Source organism: Chlorocebus sabaeus, chromosome 7, assembly GCF_047675955.1.
Source record: "Chlorocebus sabaeus isolate Y175 chromosome 7, mChlSab1.0.hap1, whole genome shotgun sequence".
Taxonomy (NCBI): domain Eukaryota; kingdom Metazoa; phylum Chordata; class Mammalia; order Primates; family Cercopithecidae; genus Chlorocebus; species Chlorocebus sabaeus.
In genome coordinates this window covers 95756013-95782215 of record NC_132910.1, presented here as the reverse complement: position 1 = coordinate 95782215, position 26203 = coordinate 95756013, and the positions used below count along the sequence as shown (strand labels likewise).

General features: G+C 36.6%; 1 protein-coding gene across 3 annotated transcripts in view; it reads left to right on the top strand.

The window, feature by feature from the left end:
* Nucleotides 1-22030, top strand: part of ANAPC10 (anaphase promoting complex subunit 10) — a 135187-nt gene extending 113157 nt beyond the window's left edge. For 2 of the 3 annotated variants that reach the window (XM_007999900.3, XM_073017655.1), the window contains one exon: nucleotides 2301-2746. In XM_007999900.3, coding sequence (XP_007998091.1) covers nucleotides 2301-2531 — 231 coding nt within the window. In that variant the 3' untranslated portion in view covers nucleotides 2532-2746. Of the gene's footprint in view, nucleotides 1-2300; nucleotides 2747-21772 lie in introns of those variants that run through there. The other variant, XM_073017654.1, reaches the window with a different exon arrangement.
* The last annotated feature ends 4173 nt before the right edge of the window (nucleotides 22031-26203 follow it).

Genomic DNA, 26203 nt, shown 5'->3' with positions numbered 1-26203 from the left:
TTTAAAATTCTTTCTTTCCTTCCTTCCTTCCTTCCTTCCTTCCTTCCTTCCTTCCTTCCTTCCTTCCTTCCTTCCTTCCTTCCTTCTTTCTTTCTTTCTTTCTTTCTTTCTTTCTTTCTTTCTTTCTTTCTTTCTTTCTTTCTTTCTTTCTTTCTTTTTTTCTTTCTTTCTTTCTTTCTTTTCTTTCTTTCTTTCTTTTCTTTCTTTCTTTCTTTTCTTTCTTTCTTTCTTTTTAACCTAGTCCTAAGTTTTCAATTGAGAAATTCTTTTTGACTGTAGTATGTCACTGAACAATTGTGGTCCTTTGGAGACGTGATTATTTTCCCTGCTTTTTCATGTTTCCTGTGTCCTTCCATTGATGTCGCCACATCTGATTTAGCAGTCACTTGTTTCAACTATTTGAAGTTGCTTTTGTAGGGGAAAATATTTTTCTGAAGATGTATGGGTATTACTGATTAAAATACTTTGACTTGTATTTTGGGTGCCTGTGATAGTGTGATCTTTGTATGAATTCTGCGTCAGTACACAAGGTCAGTGATATCTGTGATTTCCTTGGTGGCTTAGGATTCAGTTATTAGTTGATATTGTAGTGAAGTTTAGCTGAAGACTTGGATGCCACCTGAGCCAGTCTTTGGGCCCTAGTGGTGGCCACATTATGTTATGTGTGCCTATGTTTAGGCCCCAAAGCAACTTACCTTTGTTCTACTGTTAGTGAGTCCTGGAGGGCTGATTCTTGGGCCTCCAGGTGGCTTGCTTAGAAGCTACTAGTGGAGAGGGTTGGCCAGGTGTTTGGGTCCTCAGGCTCATGTTCAGCTGGTATGGTGTGGGTGATGGCAGTAACAATGGTAGAACAACCCTGCTGCCCATGTTGGTGTTGCTGGTAGCTGCAATAGGTTGGCCAGGCTAGTCCTCAGTCCTACAGCCACCCATGGCAGGGCAGAGGGTCTTGTGCTAAGTTTTCTTAGGAGAGCTTGGTCTCTTCTGTCTGTCCTCTGACTGAGTGGCAGCTTTAGCCACCATGCCTATTACTCAGCCTGAGGCTGGGGCACAGCTCTGCACCTTAGGACTGCAGCCAGGGAGGGCAGGGCCCCTCCCAGGCAGGCAGCATGGGCACGAAGCAATATGGAGTATAGTCCACTCAGCTCAGTTTCACAGCAGCCCATTGCAGGGTGTGAGTATTGTTCTAGATATGCGTAGGAGGGCCTGGTTTCCCTGTTTCTCCTTGACTGGTTAGCAGCTGCAGCTGGTTCAGCCCGATCTTAACCCGAGGTCAGGGTACAGCCCAGTGTTAACCTCTCAAGATGGCACCTTGGGCTGGGAACCAGAGAGGATGGGTTCCTCCTAGGCAAGCAGCATGGGCAAGAAGCTGTGGGGAGTGTGGTCTTCTCATGTCTGTCTCAACAACAGCCTGCAGCAGGTCAGTTGGGACCTTCCCAGGGGTACATGGGAGCTCCCAGTCTTCCTTCTCCCTCCTTAGAGCAGCACAGCAGCAGCAGCCATGTCTCTAGATCTCCAGTATCTGGATTCTCCAAGTGGCACCCAGCTGAGGTTGCTCCAGGATCTGTGGGATGCCTGTAGGATTCTGAGGTTCCTTTCTGGAGTAACGTCTCTTTACAGTCTGTAGACAGCTCATTATGTCAGGCCCAAGGCCCTAGTTGGTAGAGGGTTTCTCTCATCACTAAGACCCTATAAGCCTGTTTCAAAGTGTAGAGCCCTGGGGGTATCTCCATATCTCTCATATTGTTTCCCCACATCCAGGAGCCCCTCCTGGCTCTCTCAGTGAGTTCCCTGGCTGGGCAAGCTACCTCGAACCCTCTCCTTACTTCTGGTACTTCCCATCTCTTCTCTGATGAATCCTAGCCTTCTTTCCTAGATTATCAGTTCAAAATATGAGTATCTACTTACTATTCTGGTTTCTCTTCATGGAGGAGGCATATACTACCTGTGTGTAATAAGCCATCTGTGTTTCGCATATTTTTAAAAGTTGTGAGACTTGTGCTTTCTAGTGTGTTTGCTTTTTTCTGGCAGAGAGTACAAGTTGTATAAGTTGTACAAGTTCTGTAAACATGAAGCACATCTATTTTTATTTTGTCTACTAAGATGGTACATGTAAAGTGCTTAGCAACTATAAGTAGACCATGGTAAAAGTGACCAATAACTGGTAGTGATTATTGTCATATTATCATTCTTTCATTGAGCAAAATGTTAATTATAAGTTAATTTTATTACAGAATGCATTCATTATTATAAATTATATTCATTGAATAAAAGCATAATCTGATATTTTTTTCCCTTGGCAGCAACTTGAATTGGTAGAACCAAGTGGCTGGATTCATGTTCCCTTAACTGACAATCATAAGAAGCCAACTCGTACATTCATGATACAGATTGCTGTTCTAGCCAATCACCAAAATGGAAGAGACACCCATATGAGACAAATTAAAATATATACACCGGTGGAAGAGAGCTCCATTGGTAAATTTCCTAGATGTACAACTATAGATTTCATGATGTATCGTTCAATAAGGTGACTTTAAAATGAGATGAAAATCATTAAACATATCTTTGTTTTATCCTGTATTTAAATAGTATATCGGGTACCTTTATTGAAAAAAGCACCGGTTATTTGTAATTTTGTATATGTTTAAAAATATTTTATTGTAACTTTGAAAAATAAATTTGGGGTCATATTATCTTTATTTTCTTTAACATGTAATAAAGCTCACATATTTTACATTACTAAAAATGGATTTGAAGCCAATCATTTTATTTTCCCTTATACCAAAAGAGTTGAACTGAAAATTTCAATATATACATAATTATAATAGGTGATTATTTCATTAGTGTTCATACATTAGAGTAATGGTTTATTGCATATTTGGGAACAAGACTGTGTTTTATCAATATATATCATCTTTAATAGGTCAGAATTACTATTTTTTCTACCCAGAGGAAGTTTATTCTTTTAATACTGGATCTTTTTAAAAACAGTGTCAAAATAAGCTTGGTATTAGGTGTCTGATGAGAACCAATCTAATATGGGGAATATAATTAATCGTCTCTTATTTACCTTCATGGGATACTTACAGCCCTAGGGTTGTCTATATCCTTTTGATATTATGTAAAGATTGCCTGTATAATCTCCTGTACATCTCAGTTCTAGCAGTACTTATGGAAGAGTTATTTTTAAATTTGTGTCTGACACTGTAGCATTCCCTGGGCAGTCATATATCCCATAAAATCATAAAAGTATGTGAAATTTTTTAGATATATTAAAAGGTTTTAAAGAGATATGTGGAAATGTGTTTTTTCCCATGGTTTAAAATGAGTAGATTTGATTTTGTATGCTGTTTTCTGCAAATGTATTACTTTTTCAGGGGGGGTGGTTATTTAGCCACAGAATTTACCTAGATTCACTCTTGTTTGGAAGAGATTGCTCTCTGTGGTTCATTCATTGCTGGGTACACTAAAGTATTAAATAGTGAATATTATTTAAAAAATAATGTGTTTGCTTTATTCTGGCAGAGAGTACTAATTTAGTTGGATACTACAGAAAAAGGTTTCACTTTTTCACTCATTAAAGACTCTGCTCTTCTTCCTGTAAGTTCTGGGAAGAATTGTATTATTACTTTCATTTTGTTGTCTTTGAAGTAAAAAACATGATAGGCGATCTGTAGGATCACCAAAAAGTCGGTAGCCAAAACTTATTTGGAATCACCAAATTAAGCACATTATACATGTCAGACGCTGGGGAGGGTAGAAGAGAGGATTGAAGACGACGATGAATAGGGACTAAAGGCAATGGAGAGAATGAAGGAAATAAGAATAGAATTATACACTAGGCACTGATGTTTTCCTTTAGTCTGATAAGGAAAACAGTCATGTAAACAACAGGGTCTTAGTCTAAGAGATAAAAGAAATCTAATTTTTTAAAAAGTACAGGAAGTTTTATTAATAATGTTACTTCTTACTGCTTATTTATTAAGTTTGCTTAACAGGAAAAAGGAGGAAGACTAATTATCACATATACTATCTAGTCTCTTATCTCCTACTATTAGTAGTTTGCTAAGAGACTCCTAAAATCAGGAGGTATTAGAAAGATGTTGAGAAAATCAATACGTTTTCTACTTTTATTCTCCTTACCTATTTTTCATATGCCAGCTGGCTATCTTATTGGGCATGGGAAAACTTGGTAGCTGAGGATTATGGAGATAATGCTTCCCCTTATTAATAAAGAAAATTTAAAATACAGATAGATTATGTATTATATTAACAAAGCATAGTTATCTAAAATAGTTTTACTTCCTAAAATGAAAATTATGTATTTGACCAAGATTTATATCTAGAATATATAAAAATCCCTTAAAACTCAGCAGTAAGAAGAAAAATCCAATTTAAAAATGAGCAAAATATTTGAACATTCACTTTACCAAGGAAGTTATATGATTGGCAAGTAATTGTACAAAAAGATGCTCAACTTCATTAGACACTAGTGAAGAGCAAATTAAAACCACAATGAGATACTACTATACAGCCACTAGAATGACTACAATGAAAATGATTATTCCAAGTGTTGACAACATTGTGGAGAAAATGCACTTCACACTGCTGGTACAGGCATATCCCCAGAGATGCTGCAGGTTCAGTTCCAGACCACCACACAATAAAGTGAATACCACAGTAAAGTGACTATCACAGTAAAGTGGGTCACAGAAACATTTTGGCTTCTCAGTGCTTGTAAAATTGTTTACACTATATTGTAGTCTAAAAAAACAATATATTCATACCTTTACTTTAAAATACTATTGCTAAGTGCTAACAATAATCGGAGGCTTTAGCCAAGTTATAACCTCCATGCAGGTGGAGAGTCTCATCTAGGTGTTGATGGCTGCTGACTTATCAGGATGGTGGTTGTTGAATGCTGACAGGGCTGTGGCAGTTTCTTAAAATAGGACAACAATGAACTTTGCCTCATTGATAGACTTTTCTTTTCACAAAAGATTTCTCTGTAGCATGTGATGCAGTTTGGTAGCATTTTACTCACAGTAGAACTTCTTTCAAAATTGGAGTCAATCCTCTCAAGTCCTGCTACTGCTTAATCAACTAAGTTGATATACTCTTCTAAGTCCTTTGTTGTCATTTCAACAATATGCACAGTATCTTTGCCAGGAATAGATTCCATTTCAAAAAACAAATTTTATTCCTCATCCACGAGAAGCAGCTCTTCAACCATCCAAGTTTTATCATGAGATTGCAGCCATTCAGACACATCTTTAGGCTCCACTTCTAACTGTTGTTCTCTTGCTGTTTCTACCACATGTGCCATTACTTCTTCCACTGAAGTCGTAAACCCCTCAATGTCATCCATGAAGGTTGAAATCAATTCCTTCCAAACTCCTGTTAAAGTTGCTATTTTGACCTTCTCCCTTAAATCATGAATGTTCTTATAGCATCTAGAATGGTAAATCCTTTCCAGAAAGTTCTCAGTTTGTTTTGCTGAGATCCATCAGAAGAATCACTTAGCTGCTAATGCCTTATGAAATGTATTTCTGAAGCAATAAGGCTTGAAAGTCAGAATGACTGCTTGGTTCATGGGCTACAGAATGGATGTTGTGTTAGCAGGCATGAAAAACAACATAACTCCCCATCAGAGCTCTTGGGTGACCAGGTATATTGGCAATGGGAAGTAATATTTTGAAAGAATCTTTTTTTCTGAGCAGTGGATCTCAACAGAGGGCTTAAATCATGCAGTAAATTGTGCTCTAAACAGAGGTACTGTCATCCAGGCTTTGTTGTTCCACAGGCAGAGCACAGGCAGAGTAGGTTTAGCATAATTCTTCAGGGCCCTAGGATTTTCAGAATGGTAAATAAGCATTGGCTTCAACTTAAAGTCACCAGCTGCATTAGCTGCTAATAGAGTTATTCTGTTCCTTGAAACTTTGAAGCCAGGCATTGAGTTTTCTCTAGCTATGAAAGTCCAAGGTGGCATCATCTTCCAATAGAAGGCTGTTAATCTACATGGAAAAATCTATTGTTTAGTGTAGCCACCTTCATCCCTTAGGTTCTAGATGACGGTATTCAGACTTTTGGCTTTCCTGGGTCACATTGGAAGAACAATAATTGTCTTGGACCTCACATAGAATATACTACACTAACAATAGCTGACGAGCTTAAAAAAAAAAAAAAAATGCGGGCCGGGCACGGTGGCTCAGGCCTGTAATCCCAACACTTTGGGAGGCCGAGGCGGGCAGATCACGAGGTCAGGAGGTCAAGACCATCCTCACTAACATGGTGAAACCTCGTCTCTACTAAAAATATAAAAAATTGGCCATACATGGTGGCCGGTGCCTGTAGTCCCAACTACTCGGGAGGCTGAGGCAGGAGAATGGTGTGAACCCAGGAGGCGGAGCTTGCAGTGAGCCGAGATTGCGCTACTGCACTCCAGTCTGGGCGACAGAGCGAGACTCATCTCAAAAAAAAAAAAAAAAAAAAAAAATTGCAAAAAACTCTCTTCATGTTTTCAGACAGTTTACAAATTTTTATTGCATCTCATTCAAAGCCATCCTGGGCCACATGCAGCCTGTGGCCCACGAGTTGGACAAGCTTGTTCTAGATCTTCTGGATAACTTGCTGCAGCTTCTCCACCAGCACTTCCTACTTCACCTTGTTCTTAGCAAATCTTTACCATTAGATCGATGACTCCTGTTTGTCTCTATGTGGTTCCTTAAGCCCAGGTTCTCCTCTGCTCTAGTAAATTATTAGAGTGCTGCCTGTTTTGAATGGGGGACTTCCCAAAAGGATTATTCTGGCAGTATGGGAAGGCTGGTAGTGGTTTGTGCCCAAAGGACCTGTGAAACATACCTCCTACAGCATGCTGCTGCTGCTGAACAGCCACTCTGATGTGGCGTCTCCTTTGGCTGAGTTACAGAGCAGAGTTTCCATTGGTGGGGATGGTAGTCCTACCTCCCTAGTTTGTCTCTGCTTGTCCTCAGGGATATTTATACCTTCAGGCAGTCATGATGCTTCCTGTGTGTTAAGGTAGGTACAGGTCTCTTGTGAGGGAATTCAAGATGATGGGAAAGCTGACTGACTACTGATATGGTTTGGATGTTTTTTCCCTCCAAATTTCATGTGGAAACATAATCCCCAGTGTTGGAGGTGGAGCCTGGTGGGAGGTGTTTGGATCATGGGGCTGGATTCCTCAGGAATGGCTTGGTGTCGTCCCCTTGGTGATAAGTGAGTTCTCACTCTGAGTTCACAGGAGATCTGATTGTTTTAAAAGAGTGTGGCACCAACTCCCTTTCTTGCTCCTGTTCTCACTATGTGATGCTGGTTCTCCTTGACCTTCCACCATGATTATAAGCTTTCTGAAGCCCTCACCAGAAGCAGATGCTGGCACCGGCTTCCTGTACAGTCTGCAGAACCATGAGCCAATTAAATCTCTTTTATTTATAAATTACCCAGTCTCAAGTATTTATTTATAGAGAGGCAAAAACAGACTAACACTTCCACCTCCATCTCATTTTTTTCCAGTGTAGAAATTGTGAGCTGGGGGAAGGCTTTTTGCAAGCTTGTTGCAGGGCAGAATTGTCAGGAAGGGTGTTGTGGATGTGGAAGTCTGATTCTCCTATCATCTGCTTGAAGTTTTTTCACTTCTCTGTGGTCCTGGGATCTGTCTCGTCCTCGTATGTGAGTTCTGGATTGTTACTGGTAAAAATCTTGGCACTGTGTATTTGTTTTTGGTTTTCTGTTGAGAGAGTGAGGCCAACTTGCTCCTATGCTACTAGTTTATTTATTTTTTTTTTCAATTTTTTTCTTCAAAGGTAGGCATGACAGAGATATACTGCCATTTTAAAACCCCTTCACCTCACACTTTTATAGAGATGACTTCTGTCCTTAACCCTTCTGAAGCAATCTCTGCTAGCTTCGAACTTTTCTTCTGTACCTTCCTTACCTCTCTCAGCCTTCCTAACATTAAAGAGAGTTAGGGCCTTATTTTGAATTAGGCTTGGCTTAAAGGAATGTTATGGCTGCTTTGATCTTCTATTCAGACCACTCAAACTTTCTCCCTATCAGTAATAAAGCTGTTTTGCTTTCTTATCATTCATGGGTTCACTACTGTAGTACTTTTAATTTCCTTCAAGAACTTTTCCCTTGTATTCACAACTTTGCTAACTGTTTGGAGAAAGAGGCCTAGCTTTCAGCCTATCTCAGTTTTCAACATGTCTTCCTTGTTGAACTTAATCCTTTCGAGCTTTTGTGTTAAAGTGAGAAACTGGTGACTCTTCCTTTCACTTGAACACTTAGAGGCCATTGTAAAGTTATTAATTGGCCTAATTTCAATATTGTTGAGTCTTAGGGAATAGGGAGGCCTGAGAACAAGGAGACAGACAGGAACAGCTGGTCGATGGAGCAGACAGGGACATATGACATTTATGTAGTAAGTTTGCCACTGTACGTATGTGGGTGCAGTTTGTGGAGCCCCAAAACAATTATAATAGTATAGAACATCAGAAATCACTGATCACAGATCACCATAAGAGATATGAGAATAATAATAAAGTTTGAAATAGAGAATCACCAAAATGACACAGACACAAAGTGAGCACATGCTGTTGGAAAAATAGCATTGATAGACTTGCTTAATGCAGGGTTGCCACAGCCTTCAATTTGTAAGGAATGAAGTTATCTGTGAAGTGCAATAAAATTAGGTATCCTGCAATTAATATATAACTACTTTGGAAAACTGCTAATTTTTTAAAAAGTTAAATATCCACCTACTATGTGTACCAGTCATTCCACTTCTATGTATTTACCCCCCAAAATATAAAACATATCCATACAAAGACTTCTATGTGAATCTTCATAGCATCTCTATTTGTAATACATCAAAACTGTACAATCTAAATGTTGATCAACAGGAGAAAGACTAAACAAATTTTGGTATATGCATATAATAAAATGCTACTCAGCAATAGAAATGAACTATTGATATGTGCAACAGTACAGTTAAATGTCCAAAATAATTATTTTAAGAGAAGCTGTACAAAAAAGACATATATGTGGTTTAATTTTTTATAAAATTCTAGAAAATATAAACTAAGTGACAGAAAGATCAATTACATAAGATGAGGAGTGGGGAGAAGTAAGACGGTATGAACTATTTGAGGGGATGGCAGAAATATTCATTGTCCTGATCATAGCCATGCTTTTATGGGTCTGTACATATGCCAAATCTCATCAAATTACACACTTTAAATAGGCACAATTTATTGTGTATGAATTATGCCTCAGCAGAACTGATTTTTTTTTTTTTTTTCTTTTTTCTGAGACGGAGTCTTGCTCTGGAGTTGCCCAGGCTAGAGTGCAGTGGCTGGATCTCACCACCTCGCCCGGCTAGTTTTTTAAATATTTTTTAGTAGAGACGGGGTTTCACCGTGTTAGCCAGGATGGTCTCGATCTCCTGACCTCGTGATCCACCTGTCTCGGCCTCCCAAAGTGCTGGGATTACAGGCTTGAGCCACCGCGCCCGGCCCAGAACTGATTTTTAAAATAACTTATTATACTTGTTTTACATAAGAATCACCTAAAATATGCTAGATTTGAAGTAACAATATTTCTTACTGTATAGAACCTGTGAATAAAAAAACCAAGATTGGAAAAGCCATTTTAACAGTTCAGAAAACAATGACAACAACTTCACTGATTCATTTGCAGTCAGTCAGTGCTTTTGAGTATTGGACAAACTGTGCAGTTATGAAAAATTTTCATTTCACATATAATCTGGGTATAAGACACTTTCAAAATCAGTTTATGAGCTGATTACTAGAAAATTTATGTAAAAATTGTGGGGGCCGGGTGCAATGGCTCACATCTGTAATCCTAGCACTTTGGTTGGGAGGCCAAGGTGGGAGGATTGAGCTTGAGCCCAGGAGTTTGAGACCAGCCCGGGCAACATAGCAAGACTTTGTCTCTTCAAAAATTTAAAAAAAAAATTAGCCAGGCATGGTGGCGTGCACCTGTAGTGCCAGCTACTCAGCAGGCTAACAGCAGGAAGATCGTTTGAGCTCAGGAGGTTGAGGCTGCAGTGAGCTATGATTGCACCACTGCACTCTAGTATGGGTGACAGAGACCCCGTCTCAAAAACAACAACAACAAAAACAAACAAAAATTGTTGAATTTAAAAATACACAGTCACAGAACACTAATAAATACACAACTCTAAAAGGACTTATTCATTCAACTGTGTTTTGGTGTGTACATATCTATGGGGTTTAGTTAAGATAAATGTAGTAAGGAAACCAAGATGAAAAGGTAAACCTTGCCTTCCAGTTGCTTACAGTCTAATGAGGAAACAATAGGTCTCTAACCAACCAAGCCAGAAATTAGAAAGTCGTGAGCTCTCTAATCAGTGAATGGGAGTGTAGGGGAGACGAGAGTTTACTTCCTACTGAAGAAGATAGAGGTGAAGCTAACGAAGACATTGTCGAGGAGCCAGAATGTTGGAAAGACTATTTGTAATATCAGCTAGTTATTTGCTTCTCAAGCCTAGTCTTGAATCCAGACTATCATTGTTTTTATATGAGTAACAATAATTTATTTGAAACAGATGATTTTTGTATTCAGAACCAAGTGATGTTTTGTACATTTATTCTCATTTGAAAGTGTTCAATGACTCAAACCCTGTCAAATCTTGAAAAGTAATTTTAGCAACCATGCTCTCTGCTCCTTTGGCCATTATGACTAGTAATTTAGGACAGATTAATATATTACACTATAAATTTTTATCAATGAAATATATGAAATACTTGGTAACTTATCTAGTGTTTTAGAAAATTGTTACTACTATAAAATTCTTAGTAAAATTATTACATTTTATTTTTAAGTGAATTCTAGGTTATTTTAATTCATCAATTAGCTTTTTAAAGTGATAAAATTTGCAAAATATGTTACATAAAACATTAGGGAATATAATTAATGTAGTTATGGTTATATGTGAATATTTTTGCTTTGCAGATCTCTTAAAAACACGATTATCTTCTTTTGCCCATATTATTTTGGCCTTCCAGTCTTCTACTATGACTCCCTGGAGTATGGTATTTGGAAGTTTTTGCAATACAAGGCTGTTTACCAGTCTTCTACAAGGAAGCTGCTTGTGTTTCATGGCCTGCCATTTAGTTGGACTTGTTTTTGCGCAGTTTTATCCAGAAAGCCTTGGAGAGAGGGAGATGATGAGAGAGAAAACCTCATGGGTCAGCTTATTAATTGTTCATGATCATGGTTTATCCTACCAACAGGAAAAATCTTAAGTCTAATAATTAGAAAACTCCCCACTATAAAATCTAAGAGAACACATGTCTATAATCCATGGCAATTTTATGTGAAAAGTTAAGGTTATTTTTTACTACTATTAACCAATCTATTTTTTAATATTATGTATTCCATTACTATCTCCACCACCATTAAGTGTCCCTCTTTTCTGCTAAGTAGAACTAGCTTGCTATTTTGTAAACAGAAGCAAAATTATAATCAGACCAATTTAAAATTGTTCTATGTTCTTGTGAAACATTTTGAGTGAATTTTTATTTCAGGAAATGGTATTTCACATTATTATGTTAGAAGCACTAGCATTTACCATCTCAATTATTTTAATTACTGAGCTTGTAGCCATGAGCTTTCCACTGATGCAGTTCAGTGATCACTATAAGATGTTCTTCCACTATGTATTAACTTTTTCAATGTTGAGGGCAAATTACGCTTCTCTCCCTGTGGTCCTAGAAATAATGACCCAAACTGTTTTTCATAGACTTTCTTCTTAGACTAGTTCTCCTCTTTATGCTGGCATTCATCTGTGGCTAGAGATCCAGATTTTAACAGATCATTTCCTGTTATTACTACAACAATATCAAAATACCGATCACTTACCAAGAAGCAAAGTATCCAGAAGACTGAAGCAGAGAGTTCAGCCAGCTATTTGTTTTTCAACTGCTGAAATTTATAAGAATCACATGTTAAATGGATATGGAGACAAAATAAAATAGAAAGTAGCCTTGGCAAAAGGAGGATAACAAGCCATCAGCTACTAAGTTATAACACATTCAGGTGTTTACCAAAGACAGGGGAAAGGGATTTTACTGTTTATTAAAAAATAGTGCCTATCTTTTTAGAGTAGTATTCAGCAACTAATAGAATACGCAAATAACCTATTCAGGAATTTTCTCTTTTTTTTTGAAGTCATCTGGGCAGTTTAGAACAAAATTTATTTCTGTCTTGAAATTTTTAATTGTTAGATTGGTAACTGGGTGTAATTTTGACTCCCCTCCTTCTGTTTATACTCAGTAACCCTGAGTCCTGCAGCTATTTTCTCCATATTACCACTTTTAGTTTCACCCCTTTCACATCATTCTAGGTCAATTGAAGGAAGCTCCTAGCTGGACCACTGGCCTTTATTTTATGCTAAAATAAAGTTATCCAAATGATATTCCATCCCATGGCATTTTGTAATTATTGGTATCTGTACTAATTCCATATTACCTATATTAATTAACCTATGTAAGTAAATACAAAGTCCCCTTGCATGCCTTCACGCCCATGCACATTTCCTGACTTTTCAAAAACTGTTTTTCATTATTCTCAGCCCTTTGGCTGTAGTCAAGCAAATACAGTTGTCTACTTTAACCACGTAACTCCCTCATTCTTTTACTTTTTAATGTGTAACATCTCATGGCCTGTAATCTTGTCACTTTTCTACCAGCTTATGTCACTCAAAACTCACTCCCTGGGAACCTTTCCTTACCTGACTTTAATCCTGTATGTTTTTATTTATTTTTCTTGTAAATCCCTTCAGCATTTGTGTAATCTGCCAGTACTATGCAGGTTGAGTATCCCTTATCCAAAAATCTAAAATCTGAAATGCTCCAATGAACATTACCTTTGAGCATCATGTTGGCGCTCAAAAAGTTTCAGATTTTGAAGCATTTTGGACTTCAGATTTTCCACTTTGGGATGTTCGACCTGCATTAATTGATGAATATTTTACTGTGTATATTGCTAACTCTTGAAGGCAAGGTATTAGTCTTATTTATCTTCTATATTTGTTTTATTACAATTCTCAGCATCTAGTAGGCATGCAGTAAATAATTATTTTTATTTGTTTATATTTTATTTATTTGTTTTGAGACAGATTCTCACTCTGTTGCCCAGGCTGGAGTGCAGTGGCACGATCTCAGCTCACTGCAGCCTCCACCTCCCAGGTTCAAGCAATTCTCTTGCCTCAGCCTCCCAAGTAGCGGGGACTACAGGTGTGTGCCACCACACCCGGCTAAATTTTCATATTTTTAGTAGAGATGGGGTTTCACCATGTTAGCCCGGATGGTCTCGAACTCCTGACCTCGTGGTCTGCCTGCCTTGGCCTCCCAAAGTGCTGGGATTACAGGCATGAGCCAGCATGTCTGACCCAATACTTATATTTAAATAAAACCTTTCACTAACAAATACTTTCTCATATCTCATTTTCACAAAATCACTGTTGGGATTGCATTTAGCTATGAATAACAGAAACCCGTACTGCATGGACTTAAGTAAGTTTCTATATTTCTCATATATTAAAAAGTCTGGAGGTCTATGGTTACTTCATTGGTCCAGCAGTCTACTAGAGGCTTTCTGATAATTTTTAGATCGTTATCTCATGGTCCAAAGATTGTTGATATAACTATCACATTGGCACTTGAGAGAGTAAGAAAGGAGAAGAGTGAGACTGGCCACATCGTCCTCTTGATAGGAAGGAAAACGTTTCCAGAACCTGGAAATATTCAGCATACTTCTTATGTCTCATTGGTAAGAACTGGCCCACAGAACCACCTCCATCTAGAAGGAAGCAAATGTGTCTTGAAAATCAGGGAACAGGATTGTTATTGTTGACTTAGGCAAATCACTGTTTTCTAGGACTAAACACATAGCCTACCTGAAAACAAACAAACAGTATTTTTTACGCAAGGAAGAAGGCAGCCTGGGTATTTGGCAGACAGTGAACAATGTCTGCCATGCATAGCCTCTCTAAGCCTTGGCATCCTCATTTGCAAACTGGAAATAGCAGCAGTATACCTCAGAGGACTGAGTGAAATAACAACTGTAAGCACTTAGCACAGTGCCTGGCAAATAGTAAGTATTCAGTAAAAAGTAGCTGCTGGTCGGGCGCAGTGGCTCGCACCTGTAATCCCAGCACTTTGGGAGGCCAAGGCAGGCAGATCACGAGGTCAGAAGTTTGAGACCAGCCTGGCAACATGGTGAAACCCCGTCTCTACTAAAAATACACACACACACACATATGCAAACACACACACACAAATTAGCTGCATGTGGTGGCACACGCCTGTAATCCCAGCTACTTGGGAGGCTGAGGCAGGAGAATTGCTTGAACCTGGAAGACAGAGGTTGCAGTGAGCCAAGATCACACCACTGTACTCCAGCATGGGTGACAGAGCAAGACTCCATCTCAAAAAAACAAAAAACAAAGATAAAATAAAGTAACTGCTATTCCATTTATGACAGACCCACAGCCAATATCATACTGGATAAGTAAAAGCTGAAAACATTCCCCCTGAAAACAGGCATAAACAAGGATGCCCTCTCTCACCAGTTCTATTCACCATAGTATTGGAAGTTTTGGCCAGGGCAATCAGGTGACAGAAAGAAATAAAGGGTATTCAAATAGGAAGGGAGGAAGTCAAATTGTCTTTGTTTGCAGATAACATGATTCTGTGTCTAGAAAACCTCATTGTCTCAGCCCAAAAGATTCTTAAGCTGATAAGCAACTTCAGCAAAGTCTCAGGATACAAAATAAATGTGCAAAAGTCACAAGCATTCCAATAGACCAACAACAGGCAAGCAGAGAGCCAAATCATTAATTAACTTCCCATTCACAATTGCTACAAAGAGAATAAAATACCTAGGAGTACAGCTAACAAGGGAATTGAAGGACCCCTTCAAGGAGAACTACAAATCACTGCTCAAGGAAATCAGAGAGGACACAAACAGAAAAACATTGTATACTCATGGATAAGAAGAACCAATATTGTGAAAACGATCATACTGCCCAAAGTAATTTATAGATTCAATGCTATTCTCATTAAATTACCATTGGCTTTCTTCAAAGAATTAGAAGAAACTGTTTAACAATTCATATAGAATCAAAAAAGAGCTCATATAGCCAAGACTATTCTAAGCAAAAAGAACAAAACTGGATACATCATACTACTGGACTTCAAACTATACTACAATGCTACTGTAACCAAAACAGCATGATACTGCTACAAAAACAGACACATAGACCAATGGAACCGAATATAGAACCCAGAAATCACACTGCACACCTACAACCATCTGATCTTTGATAAACCTGGCCAAAACCAGCAATGGGGAAAGAGTTCCTATTTAATAAATGGTGCTAGGAAAACTGGCTTGCATATGCCAAAAATTGAAACTGGACTTTTTCCTTTCACCTTATACACAAATTAATTCAAGATGGATTAAAGCCTTAAATGTAAAACCCAAAACTATAAAAACCCTAGAAGAAAATCTAGGTAATACCATTCAGGATATAGGTATGGGCAAAGATTTCATGACAAAAATCCCAAAAGCAACCATGACAAAAGCAAAAATTGACAAATGGGATCTAATTAAACTAAAGAGCTTCTGCACAGCAAAAGAAACAATCATCAGAGTGAACAGACAACCTATAGAATGGGAGAAAAATTTTGCTGTCTATCTATCTATCTATCTATCTATCTATCTATCTATCTATCTATCTATCTATGTATGAAAGGTTTAATATCCAGAATCAAGAAGGAACTTAAACAAATTTACAAGAAAAAACAACCCCATTAAAAAGTGGGCAAAAAACATGAACAGACACTTTTCAAAAGAAGACATACATGCAGCCAACAAACGTGAAAAAAATCTCAACATCACTGATCATTAGAGAAATGCAAATCAAAACCACAATGAGATACCATCTCATGCCAATCAGAATGGCTACTATTAAAAAGTCAAAAAGCAACAGATGCTGCCGAGGTTGTAGAGAAAAAGGAACACTTTTACACTGTTGGTGGGAGTATAAATTAGTTCAACCATGTGGAAGACAATGTTAGGAATAACACTCAAAATCCTAAAGAAATTGAACACTCAAAGGATTCTTAGCAAAGCAATTTTACTTCTGTGCAGAGGGGTGCTACCTTGGCCAGTCACCATGAGAGCACATCTGAACAAAGGACATGACAGCCTTTATTCTTGATGCAAGTCATGCCCCTGTACCCTTTCCCCATTGGCCAGGGTTGTGTCGTACAATCTAAACTAATCCCGGTTGGCTAAACATTTGAAATTTTTTTAGATAAGATGGGCATGTAAAAGAAAGTGGAGAGGAAGGGGAAGGGGTGTCTGTAATGAGCTAGAAAGTCAGTCCTCTTTCCAAATAAGGAAAGGAATGGAATGTGAGCTGGTACTGATAACGCCTGGTACTGTGGCATGCCTGGGCATCTAACAAAGGCAAGAAGGAAAAAAGGAGAAAAAGGAAAAAGGGAGGGGGATACTATGAATTAAAGAATAAAAGATTGATCAGATTATTAGAAGAGAATCCTTATCATATCTCACAACAATGTGGCTATTTCTCGAAGACCTAGAGGCATAAATACCATTTGACTCAGCAATCTCATTACTGGTTATATATCCAAAGGAATATAAATAATTCTATTATAAAGATACATGCATGCATATGTTAATTGCAGCACTATTTACAATAGCAAAGACATTGAATCAATCTAGATGCCCATCAATAATAGACTGGATAAAGAAAATAAGGTACATATACACCATGGAATATCATGCACTTATAAAAAGGAACGAGATCATGTCCTTTGCAGGGACATTGATGGAGTTGGAAGCCATTATCCTCAGCAAACTAATGCAGGAACAGTAAACCAAATACCACATATTCTCACTTACAAGTGGGAGTTGATCAATGAGAACACGGACACATGGTTGGGGGAACAACACACAGTGGGCACCTGTAGGGGGGCAGGGGGAGAACATCAAGAAGAATAGCTAATGTACGCTTGGCTTACTACCTGTGTAATGGGATTATCTGTGCCGTAAACCACTATGGCACACATTTACCTATGTAACAAACCTCCACATCCTGCACAGGTACCCTGGAACTGAAAATAATAGTTGAAGGAAAAAAAAGTTTATATTTTAATCTTCAAAGAAAAACCCGAAACCCTTTATTTCTTGAGTTTTCAATCCTACTTTTTAGTAAGATCAAGGAATACCTGATAAAACTTTCTAATGTTGCAGTCTGGAATAGATCATGAGCAACCCTGTGAATTATTTAAGACACATACTCATTCCCAGAAATAGGCACTGAGCAACATGCTAAAAGGACACTCTAGCAATTCTTACTGTATCTAACTTTAGTTCTAAGCCACTCTGCTAGAGCCATTTTTTATTCTTTTTTTCTCTCTATTTGTTTTTTAAGAGATAGAGTCTCACTTTATCACCTAGGCTGGAGTGCAGTGGGATGATCCTAGCTCACCACAGACTCAAACTACTGGACTAAAGGGATCCTCCCAAGTGGCTGGGACTACAGGTGCAAACCACCGTCACCACATAATTTTTAATTTTTTTTTAGAGATGGAGTCTCAGTATGTTGCCCAGGCTGGTCTTAAACTCCTGGGCTCAAGCGATTCTCCCACCTCGGCCTCCTAAGTAGTTGAGATTACAGGCATGAGCTACCATGCCCAGCTGCAATGCAGTTTATAAATACTTACTTAAAAGCGGAATGATCAAAATTGTCCATTTTTAATTACTGAAAATAATTTAAAATTATTACTCATCCCTATCAAATAAACAAAATGTTTATAACCCTGTGATCAATTGCATTGCATATAGTTCCAGGAGGAAAACATTGCAGCTTTTCTCAAACAATCAATGCGTATTATTGAATTTCTGAAATCCTGTGTAGAACATACATAAGTAGAAGACATATTCCCTATTCAGAAAGAACTTAGAGTCTAGCTAATGAGATGACTAGGAACACACAGAGACATTTACACATACTCAATGTAAGGTGTTAGTGAGTGAAACAGATAATAAGTATTATTTTATTTTAATAAGGACGGATATTACCAGTGCCCAATGTAGTCAGTAAGCTTCTTATGGGAAAGATAGAAATTCATATATGTAGACGTATACGAATAGATCCCCTTCCTAGGTTCTGTACAAGTTGAGAAATGAAACAAATAGTGAAGATGAAGGCAAAATATTACCTTCCTTCCTAATGCTGGTTGCACTGACTAGGCAGGAAGCTTTTTAGAAGGAGGGTAGTGCTGAGCCACGTATTCTCTGTTATTCTTTCCATACTCTCATATCAGATAATTTTACTCCCCAGGGATGGGGTGAAGGGGTGAGAGAGGCTCAGGGCAAAGAAATTGAGATTCCTTCCAGTTGGGAATCATCAGGAGTGGGGAAGAAGTGTTCTTAAATTTACACTCTGCTTCCAGAACAATGTGCAGATTTAAGTATAGATAAATAACACGAGAGGGTATTTTAGGCATGGAAAACAAAGACGTGTGGAGTGTGAAGGTTATATTCAGACTGCACTACAGCACGGTGTTAACACAAGTAATAGAATTAATGATATGGGTAGAAGAGAAGGGTAGAATGAGGTGAAATTTATCTTACCCTGTTATATACAGAGGAGCTGTCATTTTATAACCAGACCCTTACAAAATTTGTATATATTATGTATGCTATACTAAAGCATTGGAGGAGAAAAGGGGCAGTAAGGGTGGCCTATCACCTGCCATCCATTATTATATGTTGTGAAAGAGACTCTGAAATAACAAATACATTTTTTGAGGCAATAATTTGTGTAAATCAAACTAGTTAGTTAATATTTGTCATATATAAATTATCTGTGGTTAGAGCATGTCTCCATGCTCCATGCAGGAGCATATCTGCATATGTCTGCACAGACATACCTGTGGTTGGAGCATATCTCCATGCTCCATGCAGATATCCCAGGCGATCAGAAGTTTGCCTGGCATAAAAAGGTGAGTGGAAATTGATGCTCTTCTAAAGGACGTTCTCTAGAGGATGATACTTGTGAAATCATAGAAGTGTCCACCCAGTTTTGATCCATTGTTCCAGGTTTCCTTTCCCCATTCCAGAGATTTAGATGATAAATGATATTCTTAGAAAAATCCACTTGTAAGCAAGACCATCAGAAATTGTACACAGCTCCAAATAAGTCTCTCAAGTGGTCATCACAAAAATATTTGAGTTTTTGAAATATGGCATGTTGTGTGTTGAAACAAAATCATTAGTAGGAACACAATTTGATTCCTTTGGGTCCAATTCATGCTCTCTCAAGTCAAATTACTTTTTTTTTTTTTTTTGGATTCAAAATAAGAAAGTTTTCTTTTAAAACTGAAGAAGTCTTTGAAACAATATTATTTATACTATAATCCTTTTTCATGGTGTGTCTACTGAAGCATGAAATACACTAGTGATGTGGAAGAATCAAGAATATAGTGTAAGCACAGTTTCCTGTTTTAAATAATACTAATCATTTTCCATATGCTCTTTGTATAGTTAGCAATTATAATAAGAGGGAATATTATTTTAATGGAAAGATTCTGTATATGAATAATTTTCTCTTTATTACTTGCAAACTAAAATGAAGTAACTTGGTAGTAGAGGAATTATGTGAGTCCCATCTACTGTAATCCTTGGTCGATTTTGTCAGTCTGTTTTCCTTTTAAGTGTGTGTGTGTGTGTGTGTGTGTGTGTATGTGCATAGCATAATATATATACAGAGCACCAAACACCAGCTCAGTGAATTTAGTCATTGCACCTCCCAAAGACTAGAGCACATCAGTATCCTGGAAGCCCTCTTTGTGTCCCCTCTCAACCACTATTTCCTTTATCCTCTCCAAGATTAACCTATATCCTGAATTAAATGCTGTTGTTTAGTTTCACCAGTGTTTAACATAATACACATTATATACATATGTACAAAATATGTTTTTTTGTGTTGGCTTTCTTTTACTCAGAATGATTTTTGTAATATATATTCAAGTTACTTCCTGTAAATATAGTTTGTTCATTTACTATTGCATATGTTTACCCTTCTACTGTGGTTTGTAATTGGAGCTGTTATTACAAATAATGCTGATATAAAATTCTAGTACCTGTCTTTTGACTCATATTGCATGTGCATTTCTGTAAGATACACACATAGATAGATCGATAGATAGATAGATAGATATGCTCATGTTTTGTGGATATTGCTAACTCATTTTCCAAAGTGGATGTACCCTTTCACATTTCAACAGCCGGGTATAAAAGTTGCTGTTTCTCCACGTTCTTGTCCATCTTTAGTATTGTTGTTCTTTTAAATTTTATCCATTTTTGTGAGTATAATATTAACTTTTTGTAGTTTTAATTTTCTTTTCCCTGATAACTAATGAAGTCAAGCCACTTTTCACATGTTTGTTGGCAATTTAGATAGACTCTTTTGTGAAATATCATTGTCTTTCACTCATATTTTACAAGTCTTTATTTTATTGATTTATAAAAGTGTTTCATATATATTGAATATAACCTCTTGTCAGTTTTAAGTGTTGTCAGTATCCTTTTCCACTCTTATGGGTTGAATTTTCATTGTTTTAAAGATGAGATCTTTTAGTATTCTCACCACACACACACAGTATTTGAGGTGATGGATGTATTAAGTATCTTGATTGTGGTAATCATTTCACAGCATATATATATATACCAAAATATCACATTGTTTACCTTGAATATATACAATTTTTATTTTGTCATTATATCTCAATAAAGTGAAAAAGAAAGATCTTTAGCTGAACAGAAATTCTTACTTTTAATGTAAACCAATTTATTGGTCTTTTTGTAATGTTTTGTGTTTTTTTTGTGTGTGTGCACTAAAAATTGTTTTCAACCTGAACATCATGAAGATATTCTCCTATATTATATTATATTCTGGAAGGTTTGTTGAACAGGTTATATCTGCAATTCACCTTAGATGATATGGGTTACATTTCATGTTGTCCCCATCTATGGATAGTCAATTGACCCAGTACCATTTGCTGAAGACCCATCTCCCATTGTTCTGTAATGCCTTATTTATTTGAAATCAAGTATCCATGTATGTGTGATATGTATTCGAGCTTCCTACTCAGTTGGATTTGCTTGAACCTCTTTGTCAATTTGTTTGAACTGAGTAGGAAGCTCCAATCATCAAGACTACACTATCTTAATTAGTGTTGAATCGTAATACATTCTAACGACTGGTAGATCAAGTTCTCTCAGCTTGTTCTTTCTTAATAGTGTCTCAGCTATTCTTGGCCTTTAAATCAGCATATCATGTTGCACACACATGTACACACACAACCTGACAGAATTTTTGGGGCGATTGTTTGACTCTATACTATAGATCAATCTGAGGAAAACTGATACTTTTACAATATTGAGTCTTTTAATTCATAGAATATGTATTTGAATCTTTAATCTTTCAATAATTCAATTATTATTCAATTATTGTTTTGGGGGGAGATATTTTATATATCTTTTGTGGATTTATTCCTAGGAATTTGATATTTTGATGCTGTTATAAATAATGCTTTTACAAATTTGTTTTGGTAAGTGGGAACAAAATTTACTTTGTGTCTTGACTTTTTTTTTTTTTTTTTTTGAGATGGAGTTTCGATCTGTCCCCCAGGCTGGAGTGCGGTGGCGCGATCTCGGCTCACTGCAAGCTCCGCCTCCCGGGTTTACGCCATTCTCCTGCCTCAGCCTCCCGAGTAGCTGGGACTATAGGTGCTCACCACCTCGCCCGGCTATTTTTTGTATTTTTAGTAGAGACCGGGTTTCACCGTGTTAGCCAAGATGGTCTCGATCTCCTGACCTCGTGATCCACCCGCCTCGGCTGTGTCTTGACTTTGTATTGGCAATCTTTAACTTATTGTTTAATTAGAATAATTTAATTTTTTACATTTGTAAATAAAGGCTATGTTGTTCCTTCTTTTTCTTTTCTTATGTCTTTTATTTATTTTATTTTCTTATCGTACTAGCTAGGTCCTGCAGTAAGGTATTAAATAGAAATCTGAGATGTCATGTTATGCAGCCATCCTTGTTTCTGATCACAATGGGAAAATTTTCAAGATTTCATGATTTTGTATGATGTTTGCTTAGGTATTTTGGAGATATCCTTAATCAAATTAATGCATTTCCTAGTTTACCAAGTGTCTGTTTGTTAATCATGAACGAATATCGAGTATACAAAACTTTCCTTGCATCTATTGAAATTACCATGTTTCTCTTTATTATTATGTTGAATTCTATTGGTTGATTTTTGAATGTTAAATCAACTATCGATCCTGGAATAAATCCAGCTTTGTTATGGGCAGTATCCTTTTATAGGAATCACTTAATTTTGTTTGCTAATAATTTGCTGAGGAATTTTTTATCTATGTGTAACATAGGATTTTTGCATTATGAGTGAGATTGACCTGTGATATTCCTTTTTTTTGTATTTTTCTTATCACATTTTTGTACTGAGATCAGTTTGGCCTCAAAAAATAAAAAAAATTTAAAATATTTTTCTGTTTTCTGGAAAAATTTGTGTGAGATTAGAATGATTTCTTAAATTATTTGTAAAATTCCCTGATGAAGACATAGATTGAATTGATAAATCTATGTAGAAAACTATTTAGATTTTTGTACATCTTCTTGTGTAAGTTTTGGAATTTATATTTTTCTGAGAGTTTATCTATTTCCTATACATTTTCAAATTTATTGGTATAAAGTTATTTATATTATCATTTTATGGTCTTTATAACGTCTGTGCGATATGTAGTGTTAGACTTCTCATCGTTCCTGATATTGGTTATTTGTGACTTCTCTTTTTTCCTCTTCATCAATCTCATCAAAAACTCATCTGTTCTTTTGGTCTTTTCTAAGAACAAACTTGTGGGTTTATTTATCCCTTCTGTTGCATATATTTATTTTATTAATTTCTGCTTAATTATAATTATTAGTTTATATTCAGGAGGTACATGTGCAGGTTTGTTAAATAGGTATATTGCATGATGCTGAGATTGGGGCTGCTAGTGATTCTGTCACCCAGGACATAAACATAGTACTCAATAGGTGGTTCTTCAACCCTTGCATTCCTCCCTCCTTCCCTGCTTTTGGAATCCAGTGTTTATTGTTCCTATCTTCGTGTCCATGTGAATCCAATGTTTAGCTCTCACTTCTAAATGAGAACATGCAGTATTTGGTTTTCTCTCTCTGCCTTAATTTGCTTAGGATAATGGCTTCCAGCTGCATCCATGTTGCTGAAAAGTACATGATTTGGTTATTTTTTATGGCTGCATGCTCTTCATTATTTTCTTCTATTTTCTTTGGGCTTAACTTGCCTTGTTTTTCTAACATTTTGAAATGGATACTTAGATTAATGATTTTTAGCATTCTTCTTTTCTCAAATATATACTTAAAGGCTGTAATGTTTCCTCTTAGTGCAGCTCTAGTTGATCTGATATGTTTTGACAATTATTCATAATTATTCAGTTACAATATTTTCTAATTTCTATTAGAATGGCTTTTCTTGACCCACAGGTTATTTAGAAGCATGGATTTTCTTCTTAAATATATAGGGATTTTCAAGGTATCCTTTTATCATTGATTTACAGAATAATTGCTGTGTGGTCAGGGAACATTTTTTGAGATTTGTTGAAACTTGCTTTAATATCCTAGCATATGCTCAATTTTTATTAATGTTTCATAAAAATAGTACTATCCTTCAGTTTTGGGGTGCAGTGTTCTATGTATGTCAAGTAATTCAGGATTTTTAGTGTATCATCCAATATTTTAATACTACTGATTTTTGTGTCTGCTTGGTCTATTGGTTAATAAGAAATTTGTATGAAAATCTTCCATATGATTGTGGGTTTGTCTGCTTTTCCTTATAATTCTGTCAATTGTCTCTTTATATGCTTTGAGGCCATATTTGTAAGTACATACATATTTAGAATTATTGTATCTTTCTGGCAGATCAAACCAGGAATTATGAAGTATTTATGAATTATACTTATGAAGTGTACTTATTTTCAAGTGTACTTTTTTTTTTATCTCTAGTCGTGTATGCTGCCATAAAATCTACTTTGTCTGATTTAATAAAGCTATACTAGTTTCTTTTGATTAATGTTTGAATGCTATTTTTTTTCCATTCTTTTATTTGCTACCCTTTTGCATTCCTATATTTATTATATGTTTTCTATAAACAAAATATAATTAGGTTTTGTTTTTTACTCAGTCTGACTCTGGTGAGACAAAAATTAATATGGCTTATTTGGAAGACACCGCCTCCCAAACCAATACAAGTAAACATCTAGGTGAGAGAAAACTTTAGGTAGTTTGAGGCCAGATTTTGGAGAGTCTTTTAGTATCAAAGTAAAAATTTCTGTTTGTATATTCTAAGTTCCAGGGAACCATTGAAGGATTTTTGTTTTATTATTAGTAGTAGTAGTATTTTCATTAAAGAGTTTTTAAACAGGTGAGTGATATGTCTTTTAAGAAGGTTAAGTCAGCAAGATTCAACTGGAGCAGGAAGCACTAGAGACAATAAAGATAGGGACTGAAATTCTTTTAATAAGGTAGCACTTAGGACAATAGTACCTGACACATAGTAAGCTTGCGATAAAATATTTGATAACGGAAGGAAAAACCCAGGTGTGATATGATGACCAGCCCAGACAAACAGGGGTGTGGCAGTGGAAGTGGCAAGAAATGACTGGATATATATAGTACAATAGACAGAACTCATCAACTGCTTACGTGTAAGTGAGCAGAAATTTCAAGTTTATGTTAAAGTTAATCAACAAACAGATATGAATATCATGCTAAGATGTTTATATGGGTGTCTATTACATGGAGCCTCAGAAGAATAAGTAATGAAACAGTGGTGAATATATTGATCATTAATCTATAAGGTATTACAAATAGTTATATATAGGAAAACATGTAAAGATGAATATATCCTATTTCTTTACCACAGCCACCCCTAACTTTAAAACTATCATGTGAGCTTTGGTGTGTAGGCAACATCCTCCAGCTGCTATATAAGGTAGTAGCTTGCTCCACGTCTGTGTTCTTGTAGGCCCTTCTGATGAAGAGCATCAGTTTACACATTTCTGAGAGGAGGCATTTTCCTGTAGTAGTAATAATGTGCATTTACAACTTTATATTTATTATCACATGGTGCCAATGCAAGCCAGTGGCAAATAATTCAATGTTTTCTATTTCTGATTTTGTCTTGATCATCCCCGAAAGTGCAGTTATTAATCCTTCTCTTAACAGCTGCTCACCATTTTTTATTTTTATGCATATTAAGGAATTCAGAATTTGTAGTAGTTATCAAATTTTTAGGACATTTCAGACTTATGAGTGAAAATATGTGATAATTCTTTAATCTCTGTCAGACACTTTCATTATGTGAATTTGTTGGGTATTTCTATGAGTTTTTCCACCCAGCGTGGATTGTTTTCTCTTTTGTTTTAAACCTTGCATTGTGAGCTTATCTTCAGCAGGGCTTTGTCTGTAAAACTCCTGTGCAGCCTGGGTTAAGAATTGTCTTTCAGAATAGTTTTGGGTTTACTTCTGCATGTACTCTATAGAGATTCCTGGCTTGGGACCTATTTCTTTGTAATTTCTTGACTTGTGGCTTTCTAGACCACACTTGAGATAAATTCAATCCTGTATGAGTTCAGGCTCATGTTATGGATTCTCCAGAGATTTGTTTTCCCCACCTAGAGCCCAAGCTTAGATGAACTAGTTTCATTATTGTCTATTGTCTTCTTTTGCTGGTGGCCAGAGAGTTTAGCTCTTCAAGTTTTATGCAGAGATCTTAGTTTCAATATGCCACATTGCAAGAGCTAAGTTCTCATCTCCTATTTTTTTTTTTTTTTCCATTCCCTGAAAAATCAAACTCCTAGATGACAACTCCTACTCACCACTCACCATCGAGGCAAACACAGCATAGACTACTCATGTGCCAGTCCGGTTTTCAGTTGCTTCATTATTCCTGGCATCTGGATATTTTTATTTTATATGAACTCAGCTAAGCATT